The following is a 26,034-nucleotide window of genomic DNA, read 5'->3' as shown; positions in this document are numbered from 1 at the left end:
TAAACTTTTTATTCATCAATGAATCCTGAAAAAGTGTCAGAATTAGTATCATAGTAAAAGTAAATGTAGTATTACTAAAAGTATCATATTAGAATGATTTCTGAAGAATCATGTGACACTGAAGACTGGAGTAATGATGCTGAACATTCAGCTTTGATCACAGGAATAAATTATATTTTAAAGTATATTAAAATAGAAAACCATCATTTTAAATTGTAATAATATTTCACAATATTACTGTTTTTTCTGTATTTATTATGAAATAAATGCAGCCTTAATGAGCAGAAGAGACTTCATTAAAAATAGTAATGTTTGCAAACTTTTGACTGGTAGTGTGTGTGTATATATATATATATACACACTACCGCTCAAAAGTTTGGGATCGGTAAGATTTTTAATGTTTTTAAAAGAAGTTTCGTCTGCTCACCAAGGGTGAATTTACTTAATTAAAAATACAGTAAAAAGAGTAATATTGTGAAATATTATTACAATTTAAAATGACTGTTTTCTATTTTAATATATTTTAAAATGTAATTTATTCCTGTGATCAAAGCTGAATTGTCTGCATCATTACTCCAGTCTTCAGTGTCACATGATCCTCCAGAAATCACTCTAATATGTCAATTTGCTGTACAATTGTACAAAATATTTGTGTACAATATTTTTTTTCAGGATTATTTGATGAATAGAAAGTTCAAAAGAACAGTGTTTATCTGAAATCTAATCTTTTGTAACATTATAAATGTCTTTACTGACACTTTTGATTGATTTAATGCATCCTTGCTGAATAAAAATATTCATTTCTTTAATTTCTTTTCAAAAAATAAAAATTCTTACTGACCCCAAACTTTTGAACGGTAGTGTATAATGCTACAGAAGCTTTGTATTTCAGATAAATGCTGTTCTTTTGAACTTTCTATTCATCAAGGAATCCTGAAAAAAAAAAAGTACACAACTGTTTTCAACATTGATAACAATAACAAATATTTCTTGAGGAACTAATCAGCATATTAGAATGATTTCTGAAGGATCATGTGACACTAAAGACTGGAGTAACGATGCTGAAAATTCAACTTTGACAACACGAGAATAAATTACTTTGCAAAATATATTCAAACAGAAAACAGTTATTTTAAATTGTAATAATTTTTCGCAATATTACTGTTTTTACTGTATTAAATAAATGCAATTTTGGTGAACAGACAAAACTTATATATATATATATATTACACTCCAGGGATCGTTTTAGCTTATTAATAATAAAAAATAATGTAAAATATAGCGCAACCAAAATACAGATGTGCAAATACAAATATTAGCTTTCTTATATTTCAAACATTTTTGTATCATAATCAGCCTTCATCTGGATACAGTGACGCCACAGTGTGGAACTCCTCCAGCGCGAGCTCGATCTCAGCGGATGCTTTGGCTATTGACACGGAAGTTGCTCACATTATTTACTAAACGCATTAGGACGATATCGATCTGCTGTAGATTTAGATCGACTGCTCCTCTCCAGTGTCACACTGCAGAATGCGGTTGACATGTTGGCTGGTGTTCGCTGGATTTGTCTCGATCACGGCGGCGATAGAGCCGATCAGCACCAGCATCGCGGTCGGGATGGCCGCGGCTCTCACCGGGTTTCTGGCCAGTTATCAGAACGTGCTCTATTACTTTCACGAGTGCTGCAGACCGGAGTGGATCTCTTACAATAAAACAGGTGTGTACGGGAAGCTTTGTCTTCACTGCTAGTGCGTATGCTGTTCATATGGTAACCTATAAACCCACATTATATTAAAATGAATTAAATCCACATTTATTTTTATTTACATTAATCAATTCCCTGCGCTTGAATGCAATACAAATAAGCAGCCAGAACACGCATAATGTGTATTATCGAACCGGACGCTGCGCGCATGCGCGATTCGTCGCACTCAATCGGCGTCACTTTTCCCCAAGTAGGAAGTGCGGGCTGTGAGTGAGTTGGAGCCTTCGTTTTGTTTTTTCCCCGTTTCCAATTAAAAGCATCGATGATTAATGTAGTAAAATGAAAGCTCGGCCGCATCGCGCGTGGACAACCTTATTGCACTGCATCCTGATCTCAGGGCTGATCGTGGAGGCCGTCGAGCCCGTGTCCACCTCACTGCTGGTCGGGACAGGAGCTGCTTATCTGGGCAGAAAACTCTATCGCTATGTGTATGAAACCTGTCATGAGAACTGGGTCAACTTTAATGCAACAGGTGAAAATGTGATCAAAATGTGTATTATGGTTTGATTTGATCATGGTTTAGTTCATTGTGTCTCGTAAAAGCACCAAAAAGCCACTTATCCCGTTTATTATGATTCTATTATAATGTTGTTTTTTTTTAAATACTAATAATAATTATTGTTTTTGAAATATTGCAGCTAAACTCTGTTTATTTTTAAATTATCATTGTAAACAAAGAAACGTGATGCATGTTGCAGATGTCATATATGAAGCATATGGTGACTATGGCAAGCCATTTTGATAACAATTAAATTCTTGAAACCAACAATTCAATTTTCACTAGTAAAAATGTTCATTTTTGATATCTGAAAATGTATTTTTGATATCAGTATAATTTTAGATATCTAAAATGGCTTTCTTACTAGTAACAATCATATGCATGATATCAGAAACTTAATATCACTAGTGACAATTGAATTATTAATATCAAAAATGATCATTGTTACTTGTAGCAATTCAATTGTTGATATCAAGAATAGTTATTTTGCACTAGTAACACTAGCAATTATATATGATTATAAAATTATAATTTTTACTAGTAAGAATTGCATTTCTGATATGTGAAATTGGAATTTAGTAAGAAATCAATTCTTGATATCAACAATTGAATTTGAATGGCAGCCTATGGTGAAAAAACAATTAGGCCTACAGATATCAAGAATTCTAGTTTTAACTAGTGAAAATTGAATTGTTGCTATCAAGATTTGCCATTGTTACTAATGGAAATGTAATTCCTGATATCAAAAACTGAATTGTTGATATCACATATTTATATCCTGAGAATGAATAAAAGTCAAAACGGCTTGCTATAGGTGACTGTGAATCTGTCCTCTCGCCCTCAGGTCTGAAGTATGACCTCGACACCAAGCTGTACGGTCAGCACGTTGCTGCTCAGGTCATCCTGAAAGCCGTCACGGGCTTCATGAAAAATGAAAACCCAAAGAAACCGCTGGTTCTGTCCCTCCACGGCTGGACCGGGACTGGGAAGAACTTCGTAAGCCAGCTCATAGCTGAAAATCTGTACGCGAAAGGAATGTCGAGCAGTTTTGTTCATCTGTTTACAGCAACGGCACACTTTCCTCACGAGATTCACATCGACACATATAAGGTAATGTGTTTGTTTATATATGCAAATGCATTGAAATTATATTATGTGTTTACTTCACCAACAAAATGGCATATCTGTACAAATTGTATGTTTGCGATTGTTTAGTCCCAGTTACAGGAATGGGTGAGGGGGAATGTTTCCAACTGCCCACGTTCCATGTTCATCTTTGATGAAATGGATAAAATGCATCCGGGGCTGATCGACAGTATAAAACCTTACCTGGACTTCTATGACAATCTGAACGGAGTGTCGTACAGACAGGCCATCTTCATTTTCCTCAGGTCAGTGTTTGCGTACTTAAACATAGAAAATTTAAATCTGCAAATCTGTAATTGAAAGATTAGTTCACTTCTGAATGATAATTTACTCACTCCCGTATCATCCAACATGTTCATGTCTTTCTTTCTTTCTTCAGTCGAAAAGAAATGAAGGTTTTTGAGGAAAACATTCCAGGATTTTTCTCCATATAGTGGACTTCACTGGGGTTCAATGTCTAAATGTCAGTTTCAGTGCAGCTTCAAAGAGCTCTACATGATCCCAGACGAGGAATACGAGTCTTATCTAGTGAAACCATACTTTTTAACCACAAATGCTCATCTTGCACTGCTCTGAGATGCGTCACGCATTGCATAATCATTAGGCCTGGCTTCGGCGATCTGTCACGTCACATTAAACAGCGCCAAAACTGTATTATTTTTTGAATCTCATAATAAGATGAACGTCATTTTAAATCTGAGACTTTTCTTCTTATCAAAAGTAACAAAGCACAAAGATTATTGCGATTTATTGGATGGGATGTGCTACATATTCTGCTCATTTATCAACTGAAAACGGACTAGACTAATCGATACTTGGGATTTAAGAATCAATAGCGGTTCGTAAAAATGAGAATCGATTAAAATCGAGAAATCGATATTGTTTACCCAGCCCTACTAATCACGTTGGAAAGGTCACATGTGATGTAGGTGGAAATACCAATCCAGTGTTTAAAAAGCGAACATGCACAGACTAAATGCCCTTTACAAAGAAAGGTAAAACAATGATATTGTATGATTTTGAAGTTGGAGGAGGAAATTAGATGTTTTAAGGTACTTCCGCCTATGTCATGCGAGACCTTTCCAACATGATTACATAATGCGTGGCGCAGTGCAAGATGAGCATTTGTGGTTAAAAAGAATATAATTTTTATTTATTTTTGTAGAAAATGACTGATGGTTTCTCTAGATCAGACTCTTATTCCTCGTCTGGGATCATGTAGAGCTCTTTGAAGCTGCACTGAAACTGACATTTGGACCTTCAACCTGTTGAACCCCAGTGAAGTCCACTATATGGAGAACAATCCTGGAATTTTCCCCTCAAAAACCTTCATTTCTTTTCAAATGAAGAAAGAAAGAAAGACATGAACATCTTGGATGACATGAGGGTGAGTAAATTATCAGGAAAGTTTAATTCTGAAGTGAACTAATTCTTTAATGCAATTGGTCACTATTCATCATTGTACCGCCCATCAATCCCACTAAACGGACAAAAAAATATATTATGTTTATATATATATATATATATAACTGTAATAATATTATTTTTACAGCATTTTTGATCAAATTATTTGATCAAAAATGCAGTAAAAATAATATTATTACAGTTATAAGATCTGTTCTCTAATAGTTTTAAGCAGAAAAACTTTTCAACCATTATTAATAATGAGCACCAATAATAATTGAGCACATCATCATATTAGAATGATTTCTGAAGGATCATGTGACACTGAAGACTGGAGTAATGATGCTGAAAATTCAGCTTTGATCACAGGAATAAAATGACATTTTATACAATAAATTTAAATAGAAACAGTCGTTTCAAATTGTAATAATATTTTCAAGTATTTCTGATCAAATAAAAGCAGGATTGGTGAATAGAAGAGACATTTAAAAAAGCAATTATTCCAAACTTTTGACTTGTATGTATTTGCTCTGAAATGGCATAAAGGCCTCTTTTTTGAATCACACGACCCTTTTATACCCAGTTGTTTCTGTTTTTATAGTAATGCCGGCGGTGAGAACATCGTTCAGGTGGCTCTGGATTTCTGGAAGGACGGTAGAGAACGAGAGGAGATCCAGCTGAAGGATCTAGAGACGGCACTGTCACTGTCCGTCTTCAACAACAAAAACAGTACGTCACATGCCTCTTATCTTTTTCACATCTGCTAAAATATGGAGCAGAAATTCGTTATGGATCATTTGCATTAAACAGTCATTTTGTTAATTAGTTTCACTGTAGTTTTACGGTTTCCAATGTAATGAAGATCTAATTTTTCTTTAATTATGCTTTTTTTGGAATACTGTAAAGTTATTGTCTCCTAAAAGAAAGAATAGATTCAGAACAGCTGAAGTGAGTCACCAGAAATTCCATTCTCACTTCCTGTTTCAAATCTACATAACAATGTAATACATTTGCATAATTCCCAGCTATGTTCTTCATTGGCTACCAGCGAACAGCGTTTACTTTGCCCTGCCCACAAACACTACAGTTGTGCTTGAGACAGGAAGAGTTTTTTACATGTATTTTATGTTGAGAAGACGCTGTTTTCAGCGCTGTGAATCCACTTTGATGCACTTCTAAAGGATGAGATTGATACAGGAAAAAAGAGCTGAGATTCAGATATGCTAATTGTAGTTTTGTTTCCAACATGCGCTGTAAGTGGTAAACCAATCACAACATACTGGGTCTTGTGACCAATCAGAGCAGCAGAGTAGGTTCTCAGAAAGGAGGGGTTTAGAGAGATTGAATATTTGAACAAACCATTTTCAGACTCTTTGAGAAAAGAGCTGATGCTACAGTGTGTATTATGAGAAAATTCAAGTGTTTTTTGACCTTGAATGCATGTAAATCTACTGTAGGAGACTCCAAAACAATATTAGGAACCTTTAAAATAGCATAATGGGGATTTTATAAACATTTGTTTTCCTCTCTCCATCTGCAGGTGGTTTCTGGCACACTAGTTTAATCGATAAGAACCTGGTGGATTTCTTCGTGCCGTTCCTTCCTCTGGAGTACAAGCACATCATTCAGTGCGGTTTGGCCGAGATGGTCACCAAGGGTCACGCCCCGGATAAAAAAGTGGTTGAAACGATGGCCAGCGAACTGAACTACTTCCCTAAAGAGGAGCGCGTCTTCTCCATGCAGGGCTGCAAGGTCATCCCCAGCAGACTGGACTTCTATGTTTGAACGAGAGGGAACAAACAGACTCAAAAACAGCAAACTGGTTATCGTCTGTGTGCTTTTTTCACAGAAATCCCTTCTGTTCTTCTGCAATAGAAAGAACTGGAGCAGAATTGACATTACATGATGTCATGCTCTCTCTAAAGAGGGATGTTTTTTATTCAGTCACAAGTGTTTTATACACTAATGGACTTTTATTGTTGTCGGAGCAGCTGCTTTAAGTCCTTGTTTTCAAGGGCGTTTCTGTTGAAATGAAGTAGCAGAAGAACTTTTTTAAAAGACTTTGCACATTGTGGAGCTACAAAAAAAGAAAACACTGGCTGTCGGCGATTTTATGTGTTGATCTGTATTAATTGTTATCATGAGAGAAAAAAAAATGCCTTTATCTTGAAATATCACACACGTTTATTAATGCCATTTTATAATATAAACAATGGGTTGGAATGTTTGGGATGAAGACGATTGTTAGCTAGGAGATATTTGTAGCTTAACCCAAATCTCATTTTGGCATTTGAAACTTAATGATCATTTGCTTTTCCAATTTGTCATTGTCAGGATTCAGATCTGTGTTGTCGATTTTAACATGCAATGTCACAAAGTCTCTAATGCCATTGGTTCTGATTGAAGGTTTTGTTGAGTAAATCACAGTGCCTTTTTATTTTACAAGAATACAGTTATTATTTTATCTATTATAGGCACTGGTCATTATTTGATCTGGTTTGAACATAATTTCACTATGAAACTTATTTTTGAGATGCACCAAGATAAAATGGGAAAAATACTTGAAAGATTCAATCTACATATTGATTTTGATAAAGCTTTATGACCCAAACTTACTCGATTGGTCTTGAGAATTTTATTTTTGTGCATGTTGGCAAGTTAATTTCAATTATTTTTTTTATTGAGCCTCTCAGTGGTCCATGAGCAAGAACATCATTACACAGTCACAGACAGTCACAACGTCGCCAGAAAACTAGACTCTAGTTTACGCAACACCATTTTCAACTAAAAACGGAAAAGTTGATGATTTTTGGCCGTTCATTTACAGACAGCAGCGTTTTGGGGGCCTGGAAACGTAAACATTTGAAAACAGGTTTCAAAGTGTACGTTTTTGAAAACTATACAGTTATTGTATTCGTGTAAACAACAGAAACGCAAATTTATGAAGATGGTGTCGGTGACGTCCCTGATTGTGTGAACGGGGATCGTTTTGATAACGTTGTTGTCTGTACGCAAAAAATGCAAAAGAAAATACTTAAACGTACCCTATATTTTCACTACAAATTCCTGCCAATAAAGTAATTAGAGCAGATCAAAGCTATAAAAATGTATTTATAAAAATCACAATTTCAAAATTCCGATATGTGAAATTAACAGGGTTTCCACAGAAGGCCATATTTAAACGGGGATGTTTACGACACAATGTTCAACTAAAAACGGAAAGCTTTTTTATTCGTTTTGGCCGTTCATTTACACGACAACAGCATTTTGGTGGCCTGAAAATGGGTTTCATAGTGCAAGTTTTTGAAAACAACTGTTGTCATCTCCGATAATGTTGTCATATGTAGAAAGAAAAAAAAAAAATCAGTTTTAGCTACATAATTGTTGTGTACCCAGAGTGTACGTTTTTGAAAACCATACAGTTATTGTCTCCATGTAAACTACAAAAACGGGAATTTGTGAAAATGGTGACGGAAACTGTGACGTCCCTGACATAATACAGCATTTTTAATCTTTTTGCGGATCCATGAACGGGGATCATTTTGATAACATCGCCTGCACATGAAAAATGCAAAAAAAAAAAAAAAACTCAAACATATCCTACATTTACACTACAAATTCTAGCTAATAAAATACTTAGAGATCAAAGCTATAAAAATGTATTTATGAAAATCACAATTTCAAAATTCTCTGATATTTGTACAATTAACCCTAATTATGTTGGTTTGAGAAGGCCAACATACTATTTAAACTAATCGTTCTGAACGTCTTCTCAATGTAACTGAGCTTTCAAGCTACAACCACCAAACTTTGCAGTGACAGGTCTAAACATCAACATACTTCCATTCAGGGTGTGAATGACTCGTTTCGTGCATCTCCACCAAACTCTGCTGATCTGTGTGATCATGGTGTAATATTTCAATTCCGCTGGATTTAGAGATGATTAGTTCGATGGCACCTTGATTTTGCACAATTATCTCTAAATCCAGCAGGATTTCCACCTTTGTTTTGAATAAGCCACCTCTAGCGGTAAAAAAAAAAAAAACATATTGTACCTTTAACTGTCAAAACTCACACATGCACAAGGCCTTAAAGTGTTAGTTCACCTAAAATGAAAATTCTGTCATCATTTACTCACCCTCATGTTGTTCCAAATCTGTATAAGTGGACAACATCTGTTGAACACACAAGAAAATATTTTAAAGATTGTAGCCAATGACTCTAGTATTTTTTTCCCTACTATGGAAGTCAATGGTACCGTCAACTGTTTGATTGCCAGCATTCTTGAAAATATCTTCTTTGTGTTCAAAAGAACAAAGAAACTCATACATTTTTGGGTGAACTATCCCTTTAAGAACGCATTTCTCTCCCTCCCCCTCTCTTAAATGCCACAGGTCTGTAAATGATTACTTCACTTCTTAATATGTTTATGGCATGTGAATGATGTAAATGGCAGGTAAGAAGTGCTCCAGGAATCCACATGAATACAGCTGTTACTGTCTGATTACATCAGTCTCATGGTACCACCATAATAAAATATAACAAAATTAAATGTCTGCTCTCTTAACACAGAATGCAGAAACTTTCATGGAAAAATAATAAATGCAAAGAGAAACAGCTGAAAATTTTATTTGAAAATGAACAGCACTTTATTTCTGATCCACGTGTTTTTGTGAGCATTGGGTCCATATATGAAGACAAAATCCAACTGTAAGCAAATCATCCTGTCTTGTGATTTCAAGATCTCCGATACGCTGACAATGACATCCACGCAAGAGCCGTTCCCGGCTGTACTCAAAGAGTCACAGTTCCATGTTAAACGCTTCAGGTTTCCATTATACGAGCAACACGGCATTAATACAGCCATCATTTTCTGGGTTATTCGTCACCTGGGCGAATTTACCTGAAACACAACATCACATTTCATTTTTCATCCTGTGAAACATTTTTAAGTATTGCATAGCCAAAAAGTAAAGAGCCAATCAGACTGACCCCAGATGACCTTCCCGCCCTGCGTGACCAATCCGAGCTCACTGACGTTGACCTCAATGACCGTTCCCTTGGTGATGACGCCCAGCGTAGTGTACAGGGAGGAGGAAGGGTTCTTCTTCACCCCCAGGATGGGCAAACAGAACGTGGCCTTCAGTTCGGGATGAGTGACATGTGCCTTCTTAAACCTCAGACCCTGGAGACATTTACAATTTGGTAACACTTTACAATAAGGTTCCATTTGTGCTGATGCGTTTAATAATCTTAGTTTATTTCAACATTTACTTCAAATCAAATGTTGCATCTGTTAATATTATTTAATGGAAGTGAGGAAACAAACTAACACTGAACAGATGTATTTTAATAACTTATGTTAAAGATGAATAAATAATGTATTAATAAATATATATATATATAAATAATATATTTTGCATGGGTGATATTTTACCATAGGTCTGATGAAGCGCTCATATTTGGGTGGTTTTCGTGTGAAACCGTCTCCTACGAAACAGACTTTGGTCACCATTCTCTTCCAGGCCTTTTTCTGTCTTTTTCCTGTGCGGATGACTTTCAGAACCTCGGTTTCACCCTGGGCTCGGACTTTCGGTAAAGGAACCTCCCACTTTCCCTAAAGAAACACATCAAACAAACCTTATACTTAGCATGGACACCTCACAGTAAGGGAAAAAACAAACAAACATGAAATAGTAGTTAAACTTCTGTGATATGACACTTCTAAACAAACAAGGATATAAAAGGAGAGAGAGAAAAAAAATGAAGGACTGGATTGGTCTAAACTTATTTTATATTTTTCTCTTGCAAGTTCCTTTGAACATCAAAAGATAAAGCAGAACCTTCTAGCTTTCACTTAATAGTTTCACATATTTGCTCCACAGCTTTTTGCTCGGGTGCAAGTTGGTTATTATCGTTAACATCGTTAACAACATTTCTGTTAATTGAAATAAAACTGAAATAAAATATAATATAAATATAAAAAAATTAACTGGAAATAAATGAAACTAACTAAAACTTAAAAATAAATTAAACTTAATAGCAAAATTTAAAAACTAAAAAAAAAAATTAACATGAAACTAAAAATCTAAAAATAAAAGAATTCAAAATATCAATAAAACTAAAATAAAAACTAAAATAACACTGGACCAACTTTTAAAACCCCCGGCAGTCAATAATTTTGTCCCTTAAAACTCAAATTTAATAATCAAAATGGCATATTTAAATGTTTTTTTTCCTGTGAAAATAATTTATTCATGCCTTGAATGTAACTCTACACCCTTGCTTCATTTAGTATACATGGAATCATGAATATGCAAATTAGTCTCAGCCTCCACTCACTCACACAAGCTCAGAATACCTGATCCACTCTGTCAACTGTAGTAAACGCTGCACAACAGCAAGTGAAATATTGGGTTAATTCAGCCAAATATGTCTGAACCATAATGTGATTCAGAAGAAGAATAGGAAGAGTGAATTATACAGGCTTGTCTATAAGTCGATGTATCAGAATGGTAATGTGTTTTATGTATCGCTCTCTACAATGGCGGACACATAACGACAATCGATTAGCTTTTGGCTTGACTATGTTATCAAACAGCTAATAATGTGTTGCTAATGTTACACAAACCATGTTTCCATTTGCCATCTCAGAGTCAGACAGCTGCCTTCTAACAATCAGCATCCTTAGAAATGCATCATAGAAAGTAAGTGAAGAAAAGCTCCGCCGCTTGTGACTGGATTGGTTACAACATGTGTGTGACGGCAGAAAAAAGGTATGCTTTTCAAACCACATGACTGTCAATGCAGTTTTAAGGAGAAAATACTCAGCAATGTCTGATTGGATACTTACAGCCTTCTCTTTCCTCTTCTGTTTGATCATATTTGAGAGAACTTTGGCGCGTGATTGGCCCTCTCTGTCCAGCAGGTAAGCTGGCACCGCCCCTTCTGGCGTCTTGTCATCATCCTTCTGTTTGCTCTTCCTCTGCTCATGCATCTTAATGCTGTAATGCAAATAAACATGCCACAGGTCATCAAAACTCCTTGATATTTAGCCTATATCTATATCTGATGGCAAGTAAAGCTTACGTCTTCTTCATCTGGATCTTCTCAGCGTGTCTCTGTTTGTGGTAGAGTTTGGCTTTGAGGCCGATCATCTTTCTGGCTTTGTGCGAGCGCTCGTGCGCCTCACGGCTTTCCTTCTTCCTCTTCCTCTCGTGGTGGTCCAGGCGGTAGCCATGACGCTTGCGGTGTAACTCGATGTGCTCGTTCTGAGGCTGTAGACAAACACAGGGAGTTCAACTACATTTTGTCTGAGGGTTATAATACTGACTATTAAATGTTTTCCCAAATATTAATCTACATCCATGTGATCATAACTGAACTCACTGATTACACTTTTCTCCATCTATATTGAATATACAGGTAAATGTATGACTGTATGTGACAAGTATTATGCATCACAAATCAAAGTGCAAGCAAACAGACAGAAATATAAACACAAAGATAACACGATGCAAATCAACTGAGCTGTTCAATTCTGTGACTAACTGGGGGTTGTAATAACAATTTAAGATGAATCACAAATATTATAAGCTACGCCTTCATAGTAATGAACCACAGTTCTTGCATAATGTAAAGTACTATGGTATTATCACATAAACAGAGGGAAAAATAGCTAGACCACATAACAATTTATGGATTTTGCTAATATTATATATATATATATATATATATATATATATATATATATATATATATATATATATATATATATATATATATATTTAATCACTTAAAGCAAGTCAAAAAAAAAAAACAGATTTTTAATGTTCGGGTTGAAAACATCCATTAAATTAAACTGCTTTAAAAATGTATCAGATAAATCTTTTTTTTTGCATAAATCTGTTAATCAACCTCAGTCCTGATCAAAACTACTAAATGTTTAAAAAAAAAAATCCAGAATTTTTACTTTTTAATTGCCAAGTTTATAAATGATGGCACTGATTTGGGGGAAAAAACCCCCCACAAAAAATGGCTTATTTTCAATATAAAAAGGGATTGTGGACTGGATATTTTTTTACCTCTTATCACAGTCTTGGACATGTGAAAGATTAGTATTAGCATTGGCTTTGATGCTTTGTTAGTTTTTGTGCAGCATCAGATTATTTTTTTTCTCCCTCATTTACTGTTCGTGGCTGTTTTTGCCCCATTGACTTCTATTATAACAAAATTTTTTGATTGCAAAGCCATGACGCCATATAATCATGCATTCTTGATTGTTGATGGTTTTCCCTGTTGGGTAGAGGTAAAATTTGTATTTTTTACAGTTGATCACCAGGTGGCACCATTAAAGGATTAGTCCACTTTTAAATAAACTTTTCCTGATAATTTACTCACCCCCATGTCATCCAAGATGTTCATGTCTTTCTTACGTCAGTCGAAAAGAAATGAAGGTTTTTGAGGAAAACATTTTAGGATTTTTCTCCATATAGTGGACTTCAACGGCTACCAACAGGTTGAAGGTACAAATTACAGTTTCAGTGCAGCTTCAAAGAGCTTTAAACGATACCAAACCAGGAATATGTGTCTTATCTAGCGAAACGATCGACCATTTAAAAAATAAAAAAATACAACTGTATATGCTTTATAAACACAAAATATCGCCTTGAACGTACTTCCCGTTTCCGCATTCTTCAAAAAGCTTACGCTGTATGTCCTACACCTTCCCTACTCTACTTACGGAAAAAACTAAACTGGCTCCGCATTCATTCCGTAAGTAGAATAGGGAAGGTGTAGGACATACAGCGTAAGCATTTTGAAGAATACGGAAGCGGGGAAGTATGTTCAAGGCGATATTTTATGTATATAAATTATATACAGTTGTATTTTTTTTTTTTAAATGACCGATTGTTTCGCTAGATTAGACTCTTATTCCTCGTCTGGTATCGTTTAAAGCCCTTTGAAGCTGCACTGAAACTGTAATTTGGACCTTCAACCTGTTGGTAGTCGTTGAAGTCTACTATAAGGAGAAAAATCCTGGAATGTTTTCATCAAAAACCTTCATTTCTTTTCGACTGACGAAAGAAAGACATGAACATCTTGGATGACATGGGGGTGAGGAAATTATCAGGAAAAGTTTATTTAAAAGTGGACTAATCCTTTAACTATTTAGATAGGCCTGTGCAAAAAAAGCTTAGTTTCTGGCATTTATATGGAGTTATATGGAGTATAACAGCATATTATAGTGTATGTGTGTGTGTGACCTTACGCCAACTTACTGTGATTTAACTGAGAAAATCAAAATATGCAAAATATGAAAGAGTAAAAATCCTGGATTTTTTAAAAACATTTAGTAGTTTTGATCAGGACTAATTAATAGATTAATGCAAAATAAAATTTGAATAAATATTTATCAGATAAATTAACAGCAGTTTAATTTAGTGGATGTTTTCATCCAGAACATAACGAAAGAGTAGTGAATTTGCCCACAGTGTACTGTTGAGTTTTTGAAAATTTTCCCAAAATATGTATCAAAATAAGATTTGTCACCAAAAATCATTCAATTTGCTGAAACACAGAGCCAAATTAAGACTCAAAAGTGATGAAACATCCCCCAACATAACATAAAGGTTAATAACAATATGCTGTTATGTAGTTACGTATAAAATATATATGTTACATATTACGCACAGAAACGACTCATACTAAACATAAACACACACACAGCCACATGTCAGCCAGACTCGCACTAAACAAACACATTTACACGACACTGACAGAGTTTTCCTTCTCACCATGATGTGATCTGTGCTGTTGAAGTGTTTATAGAGCTGTCAGGTGTTGTTTAATCCGCTGTTTGGTGTCTGTATCTGATATTTTGATGGTTTTATTTAAGACTCGAGTTCGCGATGTTCTTCACTCAGAGTCTGTTCTGTAGAGGAAGCGCGTCTGTAAAAAGCTTCCGGTCACAACACTCTAATAATGTCTGCAAACCTACGCCTGTTTTGAGTATTAACCATTCTTGATATATATTTTGAAAAGGGATACATTACTTATATGTTTCAGTTAATATCCGTGGTGCTAAATACTTAAGAAACGTTAGGAACCAAATATTTGAGTCTTTGTTCTCTCGAGGATCATTGTAGATGTAACACACACAGGACAGCATGGCTGATGAACCTCCAGAGAAGAAAATTAAACAAAATAAACCCTCAAAAGAGGTTGGAACTTAATTTGTTTTTTACATTATTGTGCTCATTATATATTTGGAGCTATAAAAATGAAGTTCATTATCATGATGTTTTGTGTCACATTTAATTATTTAAAACTAGTAAATACTCGGTTTATGTCAGTTTAATGTCACGTGTTTATAATATTTCTATTTCCATTTGTAGGGTGAAGAGAGAATAAATTGGAGGAAACGGAAAGAGCAAAGTAAGTGACAGCTTGAAAATAATCTACATTTAAAAAACATTTTTTGACATCAAGCTGGGATTTCTATTTCGTATAAAAATGCCCTAGACGCATTAATTATAGTCAGAAAAAAATATTTTTCAAAACAAAGCTGTTTATTAAACCTTTATACTAAATATAAAAGAAAATCTAAAAATGTTTGCATATGTGTTATGTTTTGTATAATATTTGATCCATCAAGACTCATATAGTGAGAATATGGAGCTCATATTCAAGGAGGAATAAAACACAATTTTATTCAGAGGCTCAAACTGAGCAAAAAATATTCAATTTGTTGCAGATGCTGATATTTATATTTACAAAAAATAAGATGAAATTCTATGTAATTCAATGAGATCTTTATAACATACAAAAAATGCATATACATATCTGCCAATAATATGTCTTAGTAAGATTATATTTAAATGCTTAGTTTTATGATCAAAGCTCTGCTGTTTTAAAATGCAATGCAAAACAATGATGATCAAATAAACCTTCCTCAGAAGCCTGACGATCATATTTCAGCAGTGTTCACCTTGAACTCTGATGATCATATTGCACATGATGTGTGCTGAATCTGTGTCTTCATCCCCAGAGAAAGAGGAGAAGAGACGGAGGAAAGAGAGCAAACTCATCCAGCAGCTGGAGAAACAGGAGCAGAAGCAGAAGAAAGAGGAGGAAAACAAGCAGCATGTTCAGCAGGAAGAGAAGGAAAGTAAAGGTGAGCAACACTACTACATTGTGTACATCCCACTATAATGTGAACTATACCAGGGATTTTCAATTATTTAGATGCCATACTGACTCTCAGACATGATCATCCTCGTACAAAGTACCCCACGCTCAAATTTAATAACGGCTTTAAACTTTGAATGAATAATATTATAAATGTCTAAATAATATTTGGAAATTATTTAGTTTTTCAATTGTTACTATTGATCGACCGATAATGATTTTTTTTTTTAGAATCGATGCTGATAATTTGTGTGTTTATGTACCCGATAACCGATATGCAGAACCGATATTTATATACTGTTATACTTCTGTTTTTGACACGATTACACCACCACTGACAAACCATTTCATTTATAACAATCACTCCTTCTTTGCATAGAAAACAAAACACAAACACAAATCTTATTTATACTCTAATAAATGAAAGTGCAAAAAAAAAGTGCACTGTTGCACAGTCTTTCGTGTTAATTTTAATCTTCATATTACAAAAATAATTGTATTTATAAAAAGCATCAGCAGCAACACTAATGTGAACAATAAGCAAAATAAATGTAGAATGTCTAATGTTTTCAAATGGAGAAAATAAATTAAAGACAGGAGTCGTATCAACATTGCAGAAATGTAATACTTGATTTTAAACTACAGTTTTAGTAGATTTATTAGCTGTTTAATTGGCTAAAGAGTGAAGAATAATTCGCTGGATAATGTTAAATAACTGAATAATATTCTCTGGAATATTGGAATATAACAAACAAAACATCGTATTTTATTGCATTTCTCAACTGGTTTGTTATCAGAATTATTAATAATGCTTTTGTTGTTCTAGATTATGAAATATCTGCTGACAAAGCGCTGTTTGTCTATGCATTTACACAAAACTATACTCAAACTGCGATCGCTCACAGAGATAATAAATAATTAATTTCTATAGAGTTGCTTTACTTGGATGTTAATTAGTGAATTAATTATTATATAGTAAATGCTTATATAATTATGGTGTTTTAAACAAGTGAATCTTGTTAAAGTTACATGCGGTGGTCGAGCATCAACCTGCTGAGTGAAGAGCAAAATGTAGACGACTTCACGAGACTAATGATGAACATAGACAACAGAGAGAGAGTTAAATTCAGCGCTTTTATTTCCAACGTGCTCATTCATGGCTGTATTATTTAATTCATGCAAAATAACATCTTTATTGGGACAGGACATCTTACGTGACTCCATGAGCTTGTCTCTATTTCTTAGAGACAAGCTGCATAAACTAGCTACATTTCAGGCATTTATGTAACACATCTAATTTGTGCATTAATGGCTGTTATGTTAAATAAAGTTTACTAATTACAGCAAAGCAGGTAAGTATATGTGCACGCCGTTGTCTCGTCTCCCCTCAGATGCGCTGTAATGGCGATCATGCGCGCAATTCTCAAAACACCCACAAGATGGCGGCTTTATCGGTAAGTCCGATATTACAAAAACGATATCCGATTATGGTAAAATGCTTAAATATCAGGGGAAATATTGGTAAATCTATATATCGGTCGATCTCTAATTATTATTTTTTTCTATTTACTATAGTACTATATAATGCATTGTTAGTTTATTTATTTCAATTTTATTTCTTATTTTTGATTATTTATTTACAGTATTTGTTCTTTTTTTCAATGTTTTGCTCTAAACATTTCCCTGACCCCAGTTTGAAAACCCATGTACTATATAGTACTATATCAGAGTAAAACCGTCCTTCTTTGTCTTGTCAGGTCGGGCGTATACGTTGAGCGTGGCCCTGCCAGGCTCAGTGATGGATAATGCTCAGTCACCAGAGCTGCGGACGTACCTGGCGGGTCAGATCGCCCGGGCGTGTGGTGTGTTCTGCGTGGATGAGGTGGTCATATTTGACGAGCTGGGCGAGAACGCGAAGTGAGTCGCTACTTTGATTTTTTTTTTTTTTTTTTTGTCATTGATTACATAGCACTACATCCAGACAACAAATTCTGTGATTTGGCCTAAATTTACCTAATTTGATGATGCTGAGTCCAAAAATATCAACAAAAGTCATTACATACAGTGCGTACAGACTCTTTGCATCTGAGCCGCTGAGGACACCATGGTTGAGTCTCTCCATCAGTGTCGACTCCGGTTTGAACAATGTAAGGATGAACACCGTTACTGACAATCCTCATTTTGTCTGCGTGAGATTCTCCAGCTTTGTTGTTGTTGAGCTGTTAAAGCTCCGCCCTCTTCTGGAAAGGGGGCGGGGAGCAGCAGCTCATTTGCATTTAAAGGGACACACACAAAAACTGTGTTTTTGCTCACACCCAAATAGGAGCAAATTTGACAAGCTATAATAAATTATCTTTTGAGCTGAAACTTCAGACACATTCTGGAGACACCAGAGACTTATATTACATCTTGTGAAAGGGGCATTATAGATCTCCTTTAATGTCATTTAATGTCAATTAAATTGCGTATAAGATGTCCATTTTAATGTCAAAAGAAATTAAATATAAACACAAGGTTATACATTTTCTGTCAGTGTTGATGCAATAAAAATCTCAAAGATGTAGCCAAAAACATCTGGGTCATGTTTGCATTTTTTTCTGTCGCTGGCATATAATTAAAACCTTTAAAGGGATAGTTCACCCAAAAATTTTATTTCTGTCATTAATTACTCACCCTCATGTCCCAAACCTGTAAGACTTTGTTTGTCTTCGGAACACAAATTAAGATATTTTTGATGAAATCTGAGGGTTTCTGATCCACACATAGGCAGCAACGACATTGCACCTTTTGACGTCCAGAAAGGTAGTAAAACCGTCAACGTGACTACAGTGGTGCAACCGTAATATATTATGCAGAAAAACAAAACAAAATAATGACTTTATTCATTCTGCTACGGTATTTTCATTGCAGAGCTTCCATGTTTATGTCCGAACAGCAGCTCAGTATTGGCCGGCTCTGGTCATGTGAGCAGGACGACGCATGCGTGTGATGCTGACGCAGGAGCTGGCCAATAATGAGTCAGAGTAAAGTGTGATGTCTACAGCAAAAAAGGCTCTATTTTTGGAATCAGCACCCCAAAATTAGTTAGAAACAAGTATTGGATATCATTCAGCAAATATAATGCAGTGTTATCAGGTGCTGACAATTTAAATGCATAGATATGCAGTTTTGCTTTTTGAATGCATAGTACAAGCTTCAAAATGTTATCTTAATATTTCAGGAGCGTTGAGGGAGAGTTCAGAGGCATTGGAAAGAAAGGCCAGGCCTGTGTCCAGCTCGCACGCATCTTGCAATACCTCGAGTGTCCACAGTGAGTGCTGTTACAGTCAGATTTATGTCATATGAATGTGCATGTAGACGTTGAGGCATCATATCTGTGTTGCGTGCAGATATCTGCGGAAATCATTCTTCCCAAGGCATCCAGACCTGCAGTTTGCTGGTGAGTTTCACATAATCTAATACTGACCCTGTTTTAGATCTGAATGTTTGCATAAGCAGTTTCAATGTGTTTCAGGTCTGTTGAATCCTCTGGACAGCCCGCATCACATGCGCATGGATGAGGAGGCGGAGTTTCGAGAGGGGGTTGTGCTCGACCGGCCCAGCAAACCGGGGAAAGGGTCCTTCGTCAACTGCGGGATGAGGAAGGTGTGTGTTTGAAGACATGCAGATGATCTTTCATTGAACAGGAAATGACCTCAGACTGTTTATTCTGTCTACAGGAAGTTCAGATCGATAAACAGCTAAAAACGGGACTGAGAGTGACTGTACAGCTCAACAAGAACCAAAACAAAGGTAAACACACTGCTCACACTATTCATATTTTGAAATGGCTTATATTTTTTATTTTTCAGTTTCATTTTAATTTTACTTTTATTATATTGATAAACTTTGCAACATTGACAGTTATTGAAATTAATTGAATATATATATATGACAAACTATCTATTTATCTAATTATATATACATATATAAAAATGCAATCACATTAAGCAAAAAAAAAACATATTTTTTAATATATTTCATATATTGTTCAAATTCACTACCCTTTTGTTATGTTCAGGATAAAAACATCCACTAAATTAAACTGCTTTAAAAATGTATCAGATAAATTTTTTTTTTTTTTGCATAAATCTGTTAATCAACTTCAGTCCTGATCAAAACTACTAAATATTTAAAAAAAAAAACAGGATTTTTACTCTTTAATTGTTAAGTTCATAAATTATGTCACTGATTTGGGGAAAAAACCCACAAAAAATGGCTTATTTTCAATATAAAAAGTGATTGTGGACTGGACTGGACTATTTTTTACCTTTTATCACAGTCTTGGACATGTGAAAGATTAGTAACAACATTGGCTTTGATGCTTTGTTAGTTTTTGTGCAGCATCAGATTATTTTTTTTCTCCCTCATTTACTGTTCATGGCTGTTTTTGCCCCATTGACTTCCATTAAAACAACATTTTTTCATTGCAAAGCCATGACGCCATATAATCATGCATTCTTGATTGTTGATGGTTTTCCCTGTTAGGTAGAGGTAAAATGTTTATTTTTTACAGTTGATCACCAGGGCCCGGTTTTTCAAAAGGTTTAATCCGGATAAAATTGATCCGGATTTAGTAATCCTTTTTCTGCGATCCGTGCTCACGTAATCCAGCTTACTTTTGGAGCCAGTTTTTTAAAGCAACATCGGATTGGATCAATCTGATCCGGATAGGAACTTTTCAGGATCACCAAATCTGGATTTCCAGTGCTCTACGGAGGCCCTAAAGGGACATGATGATAGAAAGAATATGGGTTTTGAATTAAATAGATTTTTCTTGGATATTTACAGCTGTTTAGGGATTGTTTTATGGCACCAAAAGTAGGTTACTGCATTTAATTTATTACTTTAACAGTTAAACTAATCAAAAGCAAGATAAAAATGTGTATGTATATTACATGATAAAAATGTTGTATTTTTTGACTAGTTTTAAAGTTTTACTACATTTTCCTCCTGGAATCCACCTTGAAATCCTACCCCCTGTTGGGATCAGGATAATCCTGTTTTTTTGGATCAAAGTGATTCAAATCCTACAAAAAAAGCTGAAAAACCCAAACTAAAGGTTTGATCCAAGATTGGATTACGTGATCTAATCCGATTATGTGATCTGTTTTTTCTTTTGAAAAACACATTTTCAAGATTTGATCCAATCCGTTATCCAAAATCCTAGTGGATTACTTTTGAAAAACCGGGCCCAGGTGGCACCATTAAAGGATTAGTCCACTTTTAAATAAACTTTTCCTGATAATTTACTCACCCCCATGTCATCCAAGATGTTCATGTCTTTCTTTCGCCAGTCGAAAAGAAATTAAAGTTTTTGAAGAAAACGTTTTAGGATTTTTCTCCTTATAGTAGACTTCAACGGCTACCAACAGGTTGAAGGTCCAAATTACAGTTTCAGTGCAGCTTCAAAGGGCTTTAAATGATACCAAACGAGGAATAAGAGTCTAATCTAGAGAAGCGATCGGTCATTTAAAAAAAAAAAATACAATTGTATATGCTTTATAAACACATAATATCGCCTTGAACGTACTTCCTGCTTCCGTATTCTCTCTCTCTCTATATATATATATATATATATATATATATATATATATATATATATATATATATATATATATATATATATACACACACACACACACATTTGGGGTGAAAAACTACATTACCCATGATGCTATACAGAACATTCCACCAATCAGAGAGTCAAACCAAGCAAAATGCTTCAAAAGTTCTCCAAATGTTATCGAGTTAATCTCTCTACACTCTTAAAATACTACACAAAACATGTCATCATCATGTAAATCATGGGATCATTTTCATCTTTGGGTGAACTATGTTCTGTGTTGAAAAATAAAGTGGATAGAGCTAACATAGCTTTCAAATCTGTGACATTAATTTGAACCCTGTGTTTCAGAGGGGAGAGTGTATAAAGGTGCAGTTGTGGCTCCTCACGTCCCGAAGACAGAAGGTGGGCTGTACTGGGGCTACAGCGTCCGACTGGCTTCTTGTCTCAGTGAGTTCTTCCCATTTATTCATCTATTTCATCCTTTATTCCCCAGAAGCTAGTAGCACTGAAACTGAGTTCCTCTTATGTGTGTTTCTGTAGGCGCCGTGTTCACAGAGTGTCCGTATAAAGGCGGGTATGATCTGACCATTGGCACATCAGAGAAGGGGAAGAACGCAGATCACGTCACTCTGTCTCCATTCAAGTGAGTTTCTCATGGGTTTCTGCAGGTGTCTTATTTCATGGCTGATACATGTATTCAGAGATGTCACTGTCCCACTGGGACGAATTTTTAAAAATAATATCCTATTCTAAAACTAATTACTTAAGTAATCTTGACAAACTATATATCATTTGAAAGCTTTTAGACTCTAGTTTTTTAATTTTAAATGATTAATTTGCGACAAGATAACTCATCACAGTCTTGAGTCGAGTTCAGACCTTTATTTTGAAATAGCGATGTACATGTAAAATCATAGTTAAGTTTTACCAAGCCCTGCACATGACATGCAGGAAAAAATATACATATATTGGGCCATGAATTAAGAATTAATTTCCTAATTTTTATTAATTCGTTTAATAAAACTCAAACAAGTGAATGAATTAGGAAATGGTGGCCATGAATTAAGAATTTGTTCCTTGTTTTACTAAATCAAAACGAGCTAATGAATTAGTACAACATGGCCACAATTAACAAATGAATAAGTTGTGGGAATTAATTATTAATAATTGGCCTCGATTTTACTAAAAATAGGGAACAAATGAGTAAATCATGGCCACAGTTTATTAAAACGAGGGAACAATTTCTTAATTTGTGACCATGATATTTATATTTTTGTCCACATGTCATGTGCAAGTTTTCATGCCAAGTGTTCAAAAGATTGCTTGGAGGTCAACTACTGGGAATGTTTGGTACTGCACCCAAACTAAATCTTACTAAAAGCTCAGTTTTTGAGATATCAACCTCAAATTTGTTTAGATTTATGGCTTTGATTTTCTAGCAGTTTTAGCATAAAACATGTTTTATAAAATATATACTTATAATCTATGTGTCTGCTTTCAAAAGAGACTAAACTTGCATCTGTAATTATGGCAATTAAAGTTGGATAAAAGGTTAAAGTTGAACTGACAGTTTACATGTTTTAAATATGCTGTTTTGATTTTCTGAGAAATAAAACTCAACTTCTTTCTCTGTCAGGCACATGCTGGTGGTGTTTGGTGGTCTTCAGGGGTTGGAGGCCAGTGTTGATGCCGATGAGAATCTGAACATCAATGAACCCAGCGTGCTCTTTGACCTTTACCTCAACACCTGCCCTGGGCAGGGCAGTCGCACCATCCGCACCGAGGTGAGAGAGAAAATGCATTTTTGTACAGGGCTCCATAGGGGGAATTAAAATTTTCTGATAATTTACTCACCACGACATCCAAAATGTTCATGTCTTTCTTTCTTGAGTCGAAAAAAAATGAAGGTTTTTGATGAAAACATTCCAGGATTTTTCTTCATACAGTGGACTTCACTGGGGTTCAACGGGTTGAAAGTCCAAATGTCAGTTTGTGCAGCTTCAAAGAGCTCTACATGATCCCAGACGAGGAATAAGAGTCTCATCTAGAGAAACCATCGGTCATTTTCTAAAAAAAAAATAAAATTTATATACATTTTAACCAGAAATGCTAATCTTGCACTACTCTGTGATGTGCCACATGTGACGTAGTCATGTTGGAAAGGTCATGCGTGACGTAGGAGGAAGTACCGAGCAAGTGTTTACAAAGCGAATGTGCAAAGACTAAGTCAAAAGCACTTAAAAAAAAGGTAAAAGTTGGAAAATTTTGAAGTTTTTCGCTCTACCGCGGTACTTCCACCTACCTTTCTAACATGATTACGTAATGCGTGGTGCATCACAGAGCAGTGCAAGACAAGCATTTGGGGTTAAAAAGCATATTTTTTTAGAAAATGTCTGATGGTTTCTCTAGGTAAGACTCTTATTCCTCGTCTGGGATCATGTAGAGCTCTTTGAAGCTGCACTGAAACTGACATTTGGACCTTCAACCCGTTGAACCCCAGTGAAGTCCACTATATGGAGAAAAATCTGTTCTTCAATATTTAATGTATGTTTGAATAAATCCTTAAATGGAGTAGAAGCAGTTATTATAAAAAAATTTGCAATTTAAATGGTTGTATACAAATCAACTGTTAATTTTAACCTTTAATATTACAGTAATGCACCAAATAACAGGGTTTCCTGTATAATTTACTGCATTTATTTTTTTTCTTGTGAAAAATGACATGTACTGTACCTGATATATATCCAAATGAACCCAGCCCTAGAAAATAATATTTTTTCCCCATAAAAAAGTGTTTTGAACAAAGTTCATGTTCTTGTTAAACTGCTTCAGTTCATTAATTGTTTTTATTCTTCATTCAGGAGGCCATACTGATCAGTTTATCAGGACTCAGGCAGAAAATCGCAGCTGTATTTCCTGACCTGTCCAAAGGATGACCACAGGAAGTGCATTTAAAGGACTATAACTGTCTGCAGCAGGAAGTGCAGCAACTGGATGAGCTGACCGTGTGCACTCACATCTGTAAAATCAAAAGCCTCTGAACTTATGAATTTAAAGCGTAAAGAACTTTTGCATTCTTTATCCATGTACATTTTGTGAATCATTTTGTATTGACTCTTTATTGAAATATTACTTTGTATCAGTGAACTGTCAAAGTTAGAACCATAAACAAACAAATCATGAAACTCATGAGTCTGTTTTCAAACATATACATTTATTTTTTCAAGACAGGCATGTAAAGAACATTCATAATGAGCAAAACAATCCGCTCATATACTGTCAGAATACTGCAACCACGAGTAATCATCATCATTATCTTAAAGGTACATACTGATTTCAGTCTGAAACCCTGTCCAGATCAGTTCATCTCAATACAATGCCCATTACCCACAATCCCTCTGCTCTTGTGCTTGGGCAGACGGTTGATTTTAAAGAACGAAATGAAGGTTTTAACATTAAGGGTGATAACTGAGGTCATTTCGAGCAGGACATGAAAATTAAATTTAAAAATGTAATGTTTTTCGGATGTTTCCAGTGAAATTTGTCATTCCGTTCTTCTCATGCTTGATTATTTTCAAGATCAACTGAATTCTGTATGAACCCGAGCATATTTATGGGTCTTATACAAACCAAAGGCAAGACATTCAAAGCAGCACAAAACTACCTGTTACCGACAACAACTTGAGTTCTCCAATGAAAGCGCAGTGCCAGAAAAGGCATCGTCCAATGAGAGCAGAGCATTTACAACAGTCATATGAAAATACTCATTTAGAAATAGAAGCGATTCAGCGTGATATTTAAACATGTGTTTTTACACTAACAGCTGTAGCCAGAAAAATTCAAACTGTACAACTGATCAATAACATCAGAACTACTTGTTAAAAAGGTCGTCATAAACCGAAAGGCCTCTACACACCGCTGACATCACTTTAAACGCGACACAGTATGTTTGTGATTGTTGGTGTTGATGAGTATATATTTTTCTGCTTGTTGGTTGAACTTCACAAAGATATGTCCAGGTCATGTTTCACCCACAATCAAAAGAAAAAATGAAATTATATTTTATATGAAGCCAGTTTTAGGTCCAGTAAGATTTTAAATTAAAATGACAATTATGTGATATGCATTCCGGAAAAATCCCAACATTGTTATTTTAGTATTATTTATATACTATTATAGTATTTCAAATTAGCTTATATTTTTATATTTTCAGTTTAAGATTTAGTTTTATTAATGTTATGTGCTTTTGTCAATTTTAGTTTAAATATTTTACATTTTATATAAATTTTTGGTCTAATATTTTAGTTTTAGCAATTTTAATACTTCAACTTATTTTATTTATAAATAATATTTTATAATACTTTTAATATTTTTATTTTATTTCAGCTTTATTTCAGTTAATGGAAATGACAATGATGT

At 34.8% G+C, this 26,034-nt stretch overlaps 3 protein-coding genes across 4 annotated transcripts; 2 read left to right on the top strand and 1 right to left on the bottom strand.

Annotated features, from left to right (window-relative positions):
* The first annotated feature begins 1,319 nt into the window (after positions 1 to 1,319).
* tor1 (torsin family 1) lies at positions 1,320 to 8,936 on the top strand. 2 transcript variants are annotated; one of them, XM_067376333.1, is made up of 5 exons: positions 1,320 to 1,720; positions 3,112 to 3,377; positions 3,483 to 3,658; positions 5,419 to 5,546; positions 6,358 to 8,936. In XM_067376333.1, the coding sequence occupies exons 1-5, from the start codon at positions 1,534 to 1,536 to the stop codon at positions 6,600 to 6,602; spliced, it is 1,002 nt and encodes a 333-aa protein (XP_067232434.1). In that variant the 5' UTR covers positions 1,320 to 1,533; the 3' UTR covers positions 6,603 to 8,936. The 2 variants fall into 2 exon arrangements, with proteins under 2 accessions (XP_067232434.1, XP_067232433.1); XM_067376332.1 differs by lacking the exon at positions 1,320 to 1,720 and adding an exon at positions 1,730 to 2,240.
* A 491-nt stretch (positions 8,937 to 9,427) lies between these two features.
* On the bottom strand, positions 9,428 to 14,774 carry nsa2 (NSA2 ribosome biogenesis homolog (S. cerevisiae)). Its single transcript, XM_067376334.1, has 6 exons — positions 14,615 to 14,774; positions 11,907 to 12,094; positions 11,671 to 11,821; positions 10,255 to 10,434; positions 9,810 to 10,002; positions 9,428 to 9,720 (listed from the first exon to the last, which is right to left on the bottom strand). Exons 1-6 carry the CDS (start codon positions 14,615 to 14,617, stop codon positions 9,653 to 9,655), a joined length of 783 nt encoding a protein of 260 aa, XP_067232435.1. The 5' UTR covers positions 14,618 to 14,774; the 3' UTR covers positions 9,428 to 9,652.
* Positions 14,775 to 14,975: 201 nt separating this feature from the next.
* spout1 (SPOUT domain containing methyltransferase 1) lies at positions 14,976 to 25,995 on the top strand. The gene is made up of 12 exons (XM_067375821.1): positions 14,976 to 15,040; positions 15,215 to 15,254; positions 15,868 to 15,993; positions 17,765 to 17,924; positions 19,228 to 19,317; positions 19,397 to 19,446; positions 19,522 to 19,652; positions 19,727 to 19,799; positions 21,964 to 22,062; positions 22,156 to 22,258; positions 23,252 to 23,399; positions 24,477 to 25,995. Exons 1-12 carry the CDS (start codon positions 14,987 to 14,989, stop codon positions 24,549 to 24,551), a joined length of 1,149 nt encoding a protein of 382 aa, XP_067231922.1. The 5' UTR covers positions 14,976 to 14,986; the 3' UTR covers positions 24,552 to 25,995.
* The last annotated feature ends 39 nt before the right edge of the window (positions 25,996 to 26,034 follow it).

The sequence above is a fragment of the Chanodichthys erythropterus genome, chromosome 22 (genome assembly GCF_024489055.1).
Source record: "Chanodichthys erythropterus isolate Z2021 chromosome 22, ASM2448905v1, whole genome shotgun sequence".
Lineage (NCBI taxonomy): Eukaryota > Metazoa > Chordata > Actinopteri > Cypriniformes > Xenocyprididae > Chanodichthys > Chanodichthys erythropterus.
Note: the sequence above shows the minus strand (reverse complement) of the source record. Positions and strands in the feature narration are given on the sequence as shown.